This window comes from Haemaphysalis longicornis, unplaced genomic scaffold (genome assembly GCF_048455015.1).
Source record: "Haemaphysalis longicornis isolate Haplotype H1 unplaced genomic scaffold, Haemaphysalis longicornis Haplotype H1 scaffold_1, whole genome shotgun sequence".
In the NCBI taxonomy this organism is placed as follows: Eukaryota; Metazoa; Arthropoda; class Arachnida; order Ixodida; family Ixodidae; genus Haemaphysalis; species Haemaphysalis longicornis.
The window spans coordinates 379,808,950-379,823,760 of NW_027526203.1; the positions used below are offsets into that span (position 1 = coordinate 379,808,950).

General features: G+C 50.3%; 1 protein-coding gene across 7 annotated transcripts in view; it reads left to right on the plus strand.

The window, feature by feature from the left end:
- Positions 1–14,811, plus strand: part of Kis (chromodomain helicase DNA binding protein kismet) — a 152,386-nt gene that overhangs the window by 20,848 nt on the left and 116,727 nt on the right. For all 7 annotated transcript variants that reach the window (XM_077686459.1, XM_077686460.1, XM_077686458.1 and 4 more), the window contains exons 2-6: positions 5,655–7,413; positions 7,473–7,715; positions 12,343–12,918; positions 13,007–13,294; positions 13,484–14,058. In XM_077686459.1, the coding sequence (XP_077542585.1) occupies positions 5,764–7,413; positions 7,473–7,715; positions 12,343–12,918; positions 13,007–13,294; positions 13,484–14,058 (3,332 nt within the window). In that variant the 5' untranslated portion in view covers positions 5,655–5,763. The remainder of the gene's footprint in view (positions 1–5,654; positions 7,414–7,472; positions 7,716–12,342; positions 12,919–13,006; positions 13,295–13,483; positions 14,059–14,811) is intronic.

The window sequence follows — 14,811 nt, forward strand, 5'->3', positions numbered from 1 at the left end:
TGAGAATTTTCCAAATTTGACAAATGTTTTCTCACACAGTTCTCTTTTTTTAGTGCCAATGTATTTTTTTATGAATGGTCCACAATGGCGAAATTCTGAAAAAAAGTGCTTCATTGGCTGAGAGTGTGCTTGTATTTGCTAAAATAGTTTAAAAATGTGCAACATCATCTATTTTCTGACTGGTGTAATGAGAGCAAAAAAAAAGCAAAAATCTTTTAAAAATGCGGCATGGGTCCAAGGACTCAACATGATGTCCACGGAAAAATGGTGGCGATTGAAAAAAAAAAAAAAAAACTGTCTTTAAATGATTTTTTTTAAATAAAAGTGCGGCTACAAAGAGAAATAAATTTTTCTGGACAAAAATACATTTAGGGAGCATTGTGGGCCACGCAAGGATGAGCCACAATTTTTACTGAGGAAGTCCGTGGTGGTTGACTTTATACACCATTTTCCTTGCTAGAGGTGGGCGCCGCCATTTGCTTTTTCTGACCGGACGCTAGCGCCGTCTATGAAGCGACCGCCGAAACTTCCGCGCTGGGCTGTTAAGTGCTCCGTTCTTTCCGTGCGTCTGCTCGGTACCCGTGCATTACCAAGCGAACCGTAGTGGTTTGGCGTTAAGTTAGCGGTTGCAGTGCTTTTGTGTGTGTGCTTTGTTTTGTTTTCATCATCTGCGGACGGATTTTAGGTCCTAATTTGCTGCCAGAGCGGAAAATGCCGATCCCGGCTGTTGCGAGCAGCAGTAGCAGTGTGGTGGTGGTGCCGGTGGTGCTCCGCAGTTCCGCGATGCAAACGTACCGGTATGGCACCGACTGACATAGAAATCGATATCGGGGAGTAAATACGTGTTTTCAATGCCACCGTGCTCGTTATGGTCACCGATTAGTCATGTTTACGGAAGCGTGGACGTCGGATGCGAAGCGCGCACAGCATATGTGGGTCACTGTGATCCGTGCTCGCGATGGACTTTCCACGAGGCGATTGCTACGCTGTTGACATTGCAATGTAATATAATCTTTCTTAACTAGACTTATGACGGTTACTGACTAAACGAAATTACCTGGATGGAAAAATAACACGACCGCACAATCAGTCAAATTACTATAAGGTTGAGCAGAAGGGTCGACGTTCAGGCGAGTTAATTCTGGTTGATCATGATCGTGATTATGATTGACCTAACTCTGCGCAGCGCATGTGGCCTGTCGCTCGAAGCCCACCTTTGTGAAACCGCTGCTTGCACCACAAATGCTTTACGCGACCAGCAGTAACTGTTTTGTAATTGTAATTATATTCCGTGACAACGCAAAAGGATTAGAAGCTTTTCCTTTGACCGCGTTGTGAACAAGTTGAGCTATTTTCCAAATGCAGCGTTCACGCGTATCTCGAGCTTCGTTTCCACATTGGGCTGCCTGCTTATCCTGCTATCGACCAGCAGTGTGCGATGGAGAAAGTTATCCTTTCATATCGTTTGGTAGTGTAAGGCGTTGGCCTGAAAAAAAGTAAACAAAACGCCGTGATTTTAAAGGTTAGATTAGATGAAAAGGGTATTGTTTAATGCCAATCGGCTGTAATGACCAAACAATATATGGTATTTTAAATTGACTACAAGGAACCAGAAGTTATTGTAATGTTGTATTGTATCGGCGCTCGTGAAATATCCCCAGGTGGTCAAAATTAACCCGGAGCCCTCCACTACGGCGCGCCTCATCACCCATGAAGCGTCGGGGCGTTAAACACCATAATGAATCAATTAATCAATCAACCAATCAATCAATGCTGTATGGTAAAGGATAAAGTAGCTTCTAACATTTCAGGGGGTTCCGTTCCCTGTCGCAGCTTTGCGTGTGATAAATGGATTTTGCTCCGTCTGCTTGTGCACCCAACAAACCCTGGAGTTGGTCGTTGGTACAAAGTCGTTGCGATTTATCAGCGGCATCTACCAATATCTCAACTCGGTTGGGAAGCGATGCAGCAAAAAAACGCCGCTACCGCACTGCATTTTCTCCAGGCAGTGTCGTGCACATGCGTGCTGTCAGCGACTGTTTCTCGCTTTCTCTGGTTGTTCAATAACCAACCACCGCGCAGTGCTGACCAAGCGACGTTTGCGCCTTGAACGGCATCGCAGCATTGGCTAAAACAGTTGAAAGTTCCGCAAAAACTAAGCACGCGGTGCGAAATACCCCCTGTATACGCAGCGGAGCATACCGCGCCGAGCGATGTTAGCAGCCCAGCGCGCACAGGCAACACTGGTCGGCCGCCGAGAGAACTGGTTTGAGAGTATTTTCCTCCTTTCCCGGCTGCTTTTGGAAAATGGTGTATAGCTGGGACGTTTGGCATCGAATGACCCCCCTACATGCAGCTTCACCGCACAGCGCGCTGCGCCGTGATGCATGCGTCGTCACCGGCAGTCTTTGCAATTTTCCCACTTATTGCAGTGGTGGAATGGCTGAGCCAATTGCTCCAAGCTGGGCAAAGAGGGTCATCCTGCTCCCTGCTGCTCCAAAAGAGTGTTAATTTGAATAATTGCTCCATGTCTGCTCCGAAACAGTCGCAGGGTAATGGTGGTTTTTCCTGGGAATGAAAAGGAAATTGAATGTAATGCTGCCATTTTTCGGGAGGTGATACAGCTTCTGCTGTTTTTCCACTATTGTTCGCTGACCCACAGATTGCCAAGAACTTCTAGTGCGGCAGAAAGTTTCTTGCATAGCGTCTGACGGATTGGGCCCTCATTTCAAGGATATTGTAGTCCAGGAGTTGAATACATCCGGAGTCTTTTTCACAATCCAAATTGACGAGACACAACTTCCGGAACAGCGCTGCCAGAAGCTTGATGTGCTCGTGAGGTACTGTTCTGACCACGAAAAAGAGTTGTTGAACATTCGCAATCGTTCCACCTGTGATCATCTAGAGCAGACGTTCTCCTCATGCTGCGAAGGAAGCAGTACGAGACCTTCCAAAAGACAACCTGTTGTGTTTTTACAGCAACGTGCCTTATGCAGGGGTGAGACAGCTGCGCATATTGCGCAGATTTGATACAAATTTGTTTTCCTGCGCCAGGCTGCTCCAAAAGCTTGAAAATTGCAAAAATTGCGCCAAACTGCTCCAAAACAGTCTGAGAGCCAAGGATTTTAACGCTCCCGTCAGTTTCAGTGGGGGAAAATGCTTACTGATGGCATTATTTTCCAGCACCCCCAATGTGATGGTGTTTGTAAAGGTTCAATTGATTGATCAGTTAACAAAAAAACGGCATAAAATTGTCCCCGAGATAGTTTTTTCAAAAGTCACAATGTTGGGTTCCACATGTTATATTCCGTGCGTTTATAAAACTTTCCCACCGAAAATCATTGCGAAGTCCTGTAGAAAAAATACTTATGTGTACTGAGGCGTCAAACCGTTTGCGCAAGTTGATGAAAGAAACAGGAATTTTTATAGCACCGTATCTCCGGAACGGCATTACTGGGCGCCGCCATCTTGGTGTGAAGATGTGAAAACATGGCCGCCGGGCGAAGCAGTTCCTTGTGGTTCAGGCAGAGCGCTCTTCGTTGATTTCAACCTTGGTTTTGGTTACAGGGCGACTGGGTTTACATTTAGTCGTTTGATCGGTTGTGGGAAGTTGCGCAGCTCCAAAGACGGGAGTTAATCGAAAACACATGGTGCACGCGAATTCGCCGTGTTTCGGCCTTGAGTGCGAGGCCAGTGCGTGCTTGAAGTGAAATTTCGGACTCATTGCGGTCCTATAAAACACTGAGTTATTGCTGCCGTTGACAGCGAGCGGAGCCTCAAAGCAGCGCCTCAACCCGGGAACACATGCATTTGCATAGCGCTACCATGTCATTTCTAAACGACTGGCTCTCATTTTAGAGAATTGGGCCCCAGGATGAGATAAGAGACACGGCCGTCACAGGCGAGAGAGGGTATCTGCAAGTAATCAGTGCGGTAGGTTTGTCTTGCCGTACAGCACTGCTTTTTCTGAGGGAGGGGGATTGGAAAGCGGGGGGGGGGAGGAGAAGGCGGGCGCTCTCTTCATCCTTCCATCCGTGCACCAATAAGCCAGCTGTTTACACGCAAACAAAAAGTTTGATAAACACTGGTCCGGTCCTTATTCGAATAAACCTGATACAGACGCTATTTTTTACGTAGATAGAAGCATGCATTACTTGGTCAATAGAACGGGTTATGCACTAGGGTATTTTTTCTAGGGTTTTGTGAACATCAGCATTTATTTTTAATTTCTCTGAAGTCTAGTCAGCTTTAGTCATGCAGTGCATCAAATTATCTCATTTCGTGTGCATGAAATATCCCTTGTTTGCTCTTAGTTTTGTTTTTCTTTATTTAATTCTTAGTTTCTCTTAGTTCTTTTTTCTTTGTTTAAAGTCACGTTTGGTGTGGAATGAAGTTAAACTTTTTTTACAGCTTAGGTACAAAAGGAACCATATTGCCTTTTTGTGGTTTTCTCTGGGTTGTTTCTCATGACTGTGATAATGTTGTTATATCACGAACATTTTGTATTTGTCTGAAGTGTAGCTGAATGTAGCTATTTAAAGCATCGCTTATCCCTACCGATCCCTTTGTTATTGCTGACAGCTTTTGTGTTTTAATTATGGGAACATATATTTTTTAAGTCATTGTAAAAGTGGTCAGCTCAGTATTGATTGAATTTTGAGCAAGAGCAATTTTATTTTTTTGTGTGTTTAAAAGACAAAATATTGCAAATAAAGGAGGTTTGACTCTAGATATCTGCTCCCAAACAGGCTTTCACTGCTCCAAAACTCTTCTTATGATGCACCTAAGGTGCTCCAAAACTCCATTGCTCCAAAGCTGCTACAAAACAGCATTATTCTTGCTCCCTGACCTGCTCCGAAAGGCTCGAGCCTGCTTCCTGCGGGTCTGCACTGTAGCAGCCCAGTGCTCTACCAACTGTGCTATCTCTACACGTTGCCAGTGTAGAATAAAAGTTGTCCTTGTTGTTCCTTTCTTCGTGACACATATCCACTTGAGGGATTTGTCCAGGAATCGGGAGCTTTGAGGGGCAATGTGCCCGCTTCACAAAATTCACAAAACAATGAATTTGAAACGTAAAAATAGAATATGGTGGGCCGTGTGACACCTGAATGTGATAACACGTGAGTAAACAGGTGCACACCAGTTGCACAGAACCCTGATTCTAGGGAAACTGGCGTGTGCAAGTCTTCTTGCTGACTTAGTTTGCACTGCAAGATGAAACAAAAGTGAAGAAAGATATGCATACACAGTGCAGCAGAAAATAAGCCATTTAAAGTAATTTGCAACAAAAGACAAATGAAAGAGAAGGAAAGTATCGCCAGGCTTTTGTCTTCAAAGCATTTAAGCAGACTTAAGTGCCCTGAGGAATTTTTTCATCTCATCAGTTCTACTAGGAAGTTTTAAGTCTTTGTAGTGGCATCCAACAGCTCTGTGTGAATAACATGTAAAAAATTATTGCTAAGCCAAGTTTGCAACCCTAGCTGTATCTGTTCGTGCTGTATTGCTTATCCTTCACAGGTGTACTTTAGTTCCTCGCCAAAACAATTTTTGCTGCCTGGTGCACTGTGCAGAAGCTATTGTCGGAATGGCAGGATGTGCGCAAAGCGTGGGCACGGTGACTGACCGGAGGCATTGTTCTTCTCCTCCTCCTTCAGGGCCCCTCATGAGTGTCGGCGGGGGCGCAGCTGTGGCTCCTGATGGCGGCCGGCAGCAGCAGCAGCAGCCACGGTGGTGATATGAGCGGGTGAGCGTGCACGACGCCCCATGGCTGAGTACCAGCTGCTAGGTGGGGATGGCTACAGCCAGGCCCTGGAGGATGGCTCGGGCTCGTTGGCGGGCTACGGCGCTGCCTCTCAGGACCTGGTCGCCCCCCTGATGGTGGCCAACCCGATGGGCAGCAGTGCGCCAGCTAGCAGCCAGATGACGCCGTACAGCCAGCTGCACCCGGGCTACCCCCAGCCGACGGACCAGAAGATGCACTACGGGGCCTACGGTTCTGGCCACGTGGCGCCCGAGTACGGGGCCCGCGTGCACACCATGGGGGAGCAGCAGTCGACCATGATGGCCGGCTACTCGCAGCAGTCCATGGTGGGCCAGCGCATCCAGGCGTCCGACCAGTACCCCTACAGCACCATGGGAGCCCCGCAGCGCTCGCAGGACATGTGGCGAGGACATTACATGAACTCGGGAACTGGCTACCAGCAGCAGCAGCAGCACGGGACAGACATAACGGCCCAGCACACCATGGCTGCTGGGGTCACCAGCCAACATCACCGAACGGGCCAGACTCAGTACGCCCCGAGCCAGGACTACTCGTTGCTCACGCCGCAGCAGCACGGCTCCCCACAGAGGCCCTCGTACGGGCCTCAGGGAAATGGGCCCCATGTGGCACAGATGGCAAGCAAGGCTGCCGCCACCACCGCAACGCACTTGGCGGATCAGTCGATGGCGTCGTATCCGCAGACAACGTATCCCTCGGCACAGGCGGGCGCCAATCGAGCCAGCTATGGCACCGCGGGGGCTATGAGCCACTCAGCGGTCGGCCAGAGCATGCCGCAGGCACGCACACTTCAACGGGCGGGGGGCTATGCTCCCAGTAGCACTAGCCAGGCGCCGTTGCCCCAGGGCAGTCCTGCCCGCATGCAGCAGTACCCCCAGTCGGCTTACTCTCCTGGGCATCCTTTTCCCGGTTCCGATGCCACCAGTCCGTCGCACCTGTCGCCCTATCCGACGCAGGCGCCCAACAGTCCGCAGTACCGGGGCTCTTACCCGTCACCGCGTAGGCCCACCCCAACGCCACCAGCGGGCTCCCCCAGTGTAGTGACCAGCCAGCAGTCGTCATCGCAGGGCAGCTACCCGAGCCCAGGCGCCACGCATCTTTCTAGTCCTGGGCAGGTGTTGTCCCCTGGCAGTGGGGCCACCGCCTCAGCCACGCCGGTGGCGTCCAGCAGCCTGCAGCAGTTGGAGCAGATGGTGATGCCCCACATGGCTACGGCCAAGCCATCTGCCTCGGCCAACAGCTCGACGAGCAGCTATTACGGCAGCACGGTGCAGCAACCGTACGGGCCGCCCCAGTCGCAGCAGGGCCTGAGCTATGCAGCCATGCAGCCATCCACGCCGCAGCACCACTCGTATCCGGGCCCCAACTTGATGACTCGCGTGCGGCCCATGACCGCCACGCCGGAGGCTGCAGCATTCGGCTCGGGTGAGGTGGGACCCATGGCGGCGAGCTCGGCCTTGGCTCCGCGCAACGACTACCCCATGAGTGCCGCTGGTCCCGCACGGGCGGCACCCGTCTCCCCGGCCTCGTATGCGGCCTATCCGCAGCCAGCCTCTTCCCTGGGCTACGAGCAGGCACAGCAGCAGCTGCAGCACTTGTACAGTGTGCCACAGACGGCCCAGACGCAGAAGCGGGTAAGTTTCAAGGGGCTATCCCTGGCCAGGACGAGTGCACTGAGGGTTTGCTTGTGCAGATATCGGAACTTCAGGAGCGGCTCCGTATACTGCAGCAGCAGCAGCAGCAGCAGCAGGCGGCGCTTCCTTCGCCATCTTCCGCGCCTGCTCCTTCCTCGGGCATGGGAGGTGCCATGGGCGGGATGGGCTCACCCACCTCCATGGGTGCCTACTCTGCCCAGTATGCACAGGGCTCGGCCGTCACTGCCACCCCTTACGCACAGCCAAGGCCAGCCCCCGGTGCTCCTCCCCAGCAGCAGCAGGTGTGTCTCGTTTGCCTGGGGAGTGAGGCCGTTTTGATGGGCTGTGATTGTGTCGTGCCATTACGTCCCAAGCTAGCAGTGACTAAAGATAGTAGTTTATACGGACTGTTCTGCCATTGTCGAGTGAAATCGGTAGCGAGCAATACTTATCCTGCTCTGTGGCAACTTTCTAACGGCCGCTAAGTTTAGTGAACTCTTTAAAGGGGCCATGAAAACAAATACAAGTTTTATTCATTAAGAAGACTGCTTTGTACCAATAGCAATGATACTAAATTTGATCGCAAACTTCAAACAAATAGTTCAGATATTTAAGAAAATGTGAAGCAGTGGTGACTCACCTGCCACTTTCCGGGGATTTTTCTATGATGTCAAAGAATATTGTTTGTGCGATTGGCGTTCGCCGACCGAAGTTACCGCCTAGAAACATGACTGGGTGATTGTAGTGGGGCCTCTAGTTCCATTTGGTCATATCATTTGAATGCTAATGGGGAGTCAACAGGCAGATAACTATGTTTTTAGTGCTGGCCCTGTTATGTCACTCCTGCCCATATTGCATCATTGTAGCGGGAAATTTGAAAATTTTTTGCGTGTTTTCGGGTAAAAGAAATTGCAAAGACTGAGGAAGCAGCGGAGCTGGTGGTTGTTCACTAACTTTCACTTGGTTTTTCTTTGGTCTGCCCCTGTCTTACAAGAAAAATGACTTCATGCAAACTGAGGTGAATCAAAGACTACAGCCCACTCTCGGAAGGTCCAAAATCTAAACTGCCAAAGTCTGATTCCAAAGTCCACTTCCATTCAGCCAAATCCAAAGCCGATATCTGTGCTACAAACCCAAAGCCATAGCACATGTGCTGAGAGCGATAGCACAGTCAGATTAGTAACAAGGGATTAGTAATGTTGACTGCCGGCTTCGACGCTTAGTTGATTGCACGAGTAATCGGTAACTTGAGTGTAGGGTTTAACGCGCCGACGCAACGCAGGCGATGAGGCGCGCCGTAGTGGAGGGCTCCGGATTAATTTTGACCACCTGGGGATCTTTATCGTGCGCCGAAATCTCGAACACACGGGCGTTTTTGCTTTTCGCCTCCATCAGAAAAGCGGCCACCGCGGCCGGGAATCGAACCCGCGACCTAGTGCTCAGCTAATCGGTAACTCCTGTTGCTGGCTGTTGTATGTAGTATGCCCGCTGTCGAGCTCTGTCGATTTCGTTTTACTGGTCACGATTCGTGACATCACAAATCGTAGTTTGCGAAAATGTATTGTGCTGCTATACATGTTTTTGATATTTTGGTATTTTCTGTATTTATTAAATACCGTATTTGCTCGCGTAATGAACCCACTTCTTACTTCTTGAGGATTTTCTTGTTACCTTGCATAAAAATGCAGCGGGAATAGAAAAGGTACTGTTCAATATGTTTTCATCTCGGCATGGTTCCTGACGTCGATGATCGCAGTAATTTGATATGTCACAGTACATGCAGAAACGCAAAAAGTGCATTCTAACAAACAAACAAAACAAAATATCTCAACAGTAGCTGGAGACGTGAGCATGAATGCTGTTGCTCACAATTTAAAAATTGCGTGCTTGCGGAGCACCACCTGTTGAACACAAAACACCTTCTAGCATGTAGCGCCATGAAAGTGCTGCGGCTCGCGAACACAGCACCTGCTCTGTGTTGTTCCGCGACTTTGCCATTACGCTCCATGGTTTTGTTGTTAAGCTGTATTTGGACCTTTTTTGTGCTCCTGGTGTGTGGCGTACGATGGGCCAGTACATGAGCTACACAGCTGGTTTTAAACTGAAGGTGGCGGAGCATGTGTTGAAGCATATAGAAACCCTGCGGCTGGGCGGCACTTCAGTGTTGACCCAGTGCATGTGCGCTACTGGCGGAAAAAAGAGGTTTGGGTGATGAACGGGTATCGCTGTGTGTTTCGTGGGCCCCAAGAAGGGAAGTTTCCTCCCAGTGTGGAAAAAGAAGTTTTGGAGTGCCTTGATGGTATGGAAGACAGTGCGCTCTGGAGTGATGACGAACATGAAGCTGCATGCGACTTCAGTGAGGAAGACAGCTTCAGGGCAATTAGGGGGACCATGGCGAGTAGGGGGCCACTAGCATGTTGTGAATGAAAAAGAAATTTATATTACACAGGGGTGAGACAGCTGCGCATTTTGCGCAGTTTTGATACAAATTTGTTTTCCTGCGCCAGGCTGCTCCAAAAGCTTGAAAATTTCAGAAATTGTGCCGAACTGCTCCAAAGCAGTCCGAGAGCCAAAGATTTTAAAACGCTCCCGTCAGTTTCAGTGGGGGAAAATGCTTACTGACGGCATAATTATCCAGCACCCCCAAGGTGATGCTGTTTGTAAAGGTTTAATTGATTGGTCTTTCCATAAAAAACCAGCATAAAATTGTCACAGAGAGTTTTTTTAAAAGTCACAATGTCAGGTTGCACATGTAATATTCTGCGCGTTTTTGAAGTTTTCCCATCTAAAACCATTGCAAAGTCTTGTAGAAAAAATACTTGTGTACTGAGGTGACAAACTGCTTGTGCAAGTTGATCAAAAAACGGCAATTTTCGGAGCGCCGTATCTCCGGAACAACATTTCTAGGCACCACCATCTTGGGGTGGTGAAGATTGGAAAATATGGCCGCCGGGTGAAGCAGTTGCTCGTGTTTGAGGCAGAGTGCTCTTCACTGATTTGTACCGTGGTTTTGATTATGGGGGGTGGCTGTGTTTACATTTAGTCGTTTGATCTGTTGCGGGAAGTTGCGCAACTCGAAAAACGGGAGTTGATCAAAAACGAGGTGCGCGCGAATTCGCCGTGTTTCAAACTTGAGTGTGAGGCGCGGGGCGGGCTTGAAGTGAAATTTCGGAGTCATTGCGATGTTATAAAACGCTCGGTTATTACTGCCTTTGGCAGCGAGCTTGAGAGCGGCGGGATTGGGACAATCGACATTGCACAAGTGGTGGTGCAGGCTACATAGCCGCAAAATGTTCAAGGAGTGTCCGATAGCGGGACGGGCTATTATTGCACGCTAGTAATAACGGTTCATCTACCTGAAGTGAAACTTGATGCCAAAAGGGAGTTGGCTAAACATAGCAACGTCACTCAAATTATGCTCGTAGTGAACGTGCACCTTGGATCGAGATTGAAATGGGAGGTGGGGTGCGACGACTGTCACCTCGTTTTGCGCAACTTTTGCCGTGGCTCTACACTTGTGCGTAAAGCCGAGTCTGGGATTACGAAAATAATCATTTCGGCATCCACATGATAATAAAAATGCCTCTTAGTTTTTCGATTCGATATTTTCAACTGCACCCCACGCTATGCATATATAACCTAAGAATTTAAAAATGGTTTGTTAAAAGGTAGTGCAGCTCGTACGTTGTGATACCCTGGAAGAAAAAAACTTTATCGAAAGGCTGTTTCAGTGTTATGTGCGTTCAAAACTGAATAAAAAGTGCACTCCCCCCCCCTTCGAGTTGCCAAAAAATGTGATTTTTTAGGCTCCTAAGGTGACATAATAAATGTCGTTCTTCTGCTCCAAATCAAGGTTCTTCTGCTCCAAAATAGAGATTTCGCTGCTCCAAAAACTGCTCCCAAATCTGATTCAGCTGTCTCACCCTTGATTACATAATTACCTACATGTTTTACTAGAAAGGTAAGGTTTTGACAGCGTTCCTCTTTGCATCTTTATTGTATGAAATTTAAACTTAAAAATCTGTTGCACTTTTTCCCGCATAATGAACCCTCCTTCCAAATTCATGCCAAATTTTCTGAGTAAATGCGGTAACTGCTGCTGCTTTCGGTGGTATATTTGTGTTCTCGGCACTGCAGTATACTGAATAGACCTTCTTGTTTTCTCAGTTTAGTGTCCCTTTGAAGGGCAATTGCACTCAAAATTTCGGCCTCTTGAAAACTGTGTTTCCGTGTAGCTAGCTGCTAGTGAACAGCAAAAATCAGCAATTTCGAAATTGAAATTGAGAAGAGCGCAGCCATTACGGCCAGGCTGAAGTGATGTTGCAACTGGCTAGCGAGTGGGCAGACGGCCAGCAGCTTGGGAGGGAGCCTGCGTGCAAGCTGTGTGCACGTGCACGGCAGAAAATGGGGGAGCGCTCACGGCAGAGCAGGACAGGTTCGCCAGCTGCGTGGCTAGCCGGCGGACGAAGCACCCGGCCATCCAGAACGTCACATGCACTTCATGGCTTTTTACGCAATCCGCCGGCAGGTGCAGCGTCGTGGGCAACAGAGCCATTTCAGTCGTTTATGACTGATTAACGAGGTGTTTCATGGGGCTACCTCTCATGTCCCAGTTGATTTTGTGGTGCGTAGTGCACGTTAAAAATAAATTTGGCTGAGGTGAAATTTGAGTGCAATTGTAAGGCAGAATCTTCGTTCCACTGTTATGGGTGAAACATGTACAGCTGCATGGGTTCCTATGCAACTCGGGCTAGAAAAGTGGACGAGAAGCGTCTCAATAGATCGTGGAAATTAGAACTGTAGCCAGTGTGGCGCAGATGTTGACTCCTTTCTGTTTAGCAGTCATTGAGCACACGAGCTGTTTAGGTGCCATGTCGGGAGGGACTTTTGTAGGAGCCTGTCCTGAGAGGCTTGTCTTGTCTGTTGCAGCAACCGCACCCTCAGCTCCCTCCTTACGGTCCTCAGGCCCAGCAGCAGCTTTTGCAGAACTCCCAGTTGCAGCCACAGCCCTTGCAGCCACAGTCCTTGCAGCCTCAGGGTCTGCAGCCCCAGTCCTTACAGCCCCAGAGCCTGCAACCACCTCAGGGCCTTCAGCCACAGGGCCTCCAGCCTCAAGGCCTCCAGCCACAGGGCCTTCAGCCACAGGCACTCCAGCCTCAGGGGCTCCAGCCTCAGGGGCTCCAGTCTCAGGGACTCCAGTCTCAGGGCCTGCAACCTCAGGGGCTGCAATCTCAGGGCCTCCAGCCTCAGGGCCTCCAGCCCCAAGTCCTGCAGCCTCAGGGCCTTCAATCGCAGGCCCTCCAAGGTCAGGGCCTGCAGCCTCAAGGGCTGCAAGCCCAAGGCCTGCAGCCCCAGCAGGGACCAGCCTCTGTGGGCATGGTGGCATCGTCGTCGTCAGTCCCTCCCCTCAGCCCTACTGTGTCCACCCTGTTCTCGGGCATGGCAGACAGCTACCGACCACCGAGTCAGCCGCCCTCACTGCCAACATCTGTGATCTCGGATCAAGTGAGTGCGCACTAATTGTTGCTTCACTGCTGTCTTGCTTGCACAAGGAAGCGGGGGACACTGACAGGGTCGCGTGTCCCCTGTGCAGGACTTGCAGAGCTCACTGCCTCCGCTGCCTCTGGCAGGCGTGCCAAGTGTGGTTCCAGCTGCAGTGGACGATCTTTGCCCACTCGAGGGTCCCCTGAGTGGCTCTCCGTACGCATGCCCCCTGCCCCCGGAGGACCCGTACCTGCTGCCGCCCGATGACGTACTCCCTCCCATTGAGCCCATGACCAAGCGCAAGCCCAGTCGGAGCAAGAAGAAGGCCAAGGCAGCTCAGGAGATGCCCCCGCTGGGCTTGGGGCCTGGGGAGGGCCTCATGCCTCCAGAGTTCATGGTGAGCACACTGGGCTTTCGTTGCCTGCACTCCGGTATTGGTCTGTGGGCCAGTACCGGAGTATAGAGAACAGCTGGTGGTGGAAGCGGGGTATGGGGGACGTGAAGCTTCGCCTTGGCAGGCACATTGCTCGATATTGGGTTCTCGTTGTCTGGGATGGATAGTGACACAGTTGCTGGTTCCTTTCAGATGCCTCCCGAGAGCCCAGGGGGCATGCCTCTACTGCTTCCCCAGCCGCCAGGGATGGAGGGGCTGCCGGCTCCAGTGCCCCCTCCGAAGAAGAGCAAGAAGCGCAAGCCGAAGGAGCCCAAAGAAGGGGAGCCTCCCAAGGAGCCCAAGCCGAAGAAGCCGAAGAAGCCCAAGGCTCCGAAGCCTCCCAAGGAACCCAAGGAGCCCAAAGAGGGCGGCCCACCCAAGCGCAAGAGCAAGTCCAAAAAGAAGAGTACTGCTGAGCAGGTGGCCCCACCGGCAGTGGCCCAGGATCCTGGCGGCGCTGCCTTGCCCGACTCCGCCACGGCGATGGAGCAGCCAGAAGGCGCTGCCCCGGCTGAGCTGCCGCTGGGCCCAGCCACCACTGATGGGCCGCCACCAGCTGAAGACGCCAAGGCGGCCGACGGCACTGCCGCCACTGCCGCTGCTCCACCAACCGAGGAAGGCAAGACGCCCAAGAAGAAGTCCAAGGAGAAGAAAGAGAAGAAGGAGCCAAAGACACCAAAGGAAAGCACCCCCAAAGCACCCAAGGCACCCAAGAAGAAACTTCCCAGGTCAGTTAGCCGTATCTCGCTGGTCACAAAAACAGCGCAACAATTCTTGCTTTGGCAGATGAGTGGATACATGGGCAGTTTCAGCGCCTTTCAAAGGAAGGGTGGAATTTGGGTCACTGATACACAGTAGCAAATGATCCATTATTTTTCTGCTGGGGTATTTCCGGAAACACCCTTTTAATTAAGGCACCTAAATGAAAGTTTTATGCTTGCCTGCTGGTCTGCTGGGTTCCTGGACACAACAGCGTTTTGGGAATTAGAATTCTGCTGTAGCCGCGCTCCGCAGTGGCATGTACGTCCCTCAGGTCCCTCATGAGGACATATAACCGTTTGTACAAAAAAGGCTCCAATGAGGCAACAACCACGGGAATACAAGCCGCACTTCATAAAACCACAAATACAGGAGCCGACCGATTTTTTTTTTTTTGACCTGGAGGGGAACGAAAAATACTGCAAATAAAAAAGCAGTTCGAAAAATTCGCGAGTCATTACTCCTATGGGACAACTGGCGGTTCCTCGGAAAAGTCTGGAATATCCAACAAGTCCAATATCCAAAGAGTCCAAAAAAAACTGTGGGCTACTGTAGGTGGATAACCTACAGACCAACCTACAGAAGTATCCCTATGCAAACTGAGAAGAAGCCAAACACCCATTGCTTATTCATATCTGATAAAGGGCACACAACCATTAATTTGTGACGGATGTGGAGGACAGCTTTTAGTCGTCTGCGGCCCATTTGAGTGCACAACCTGT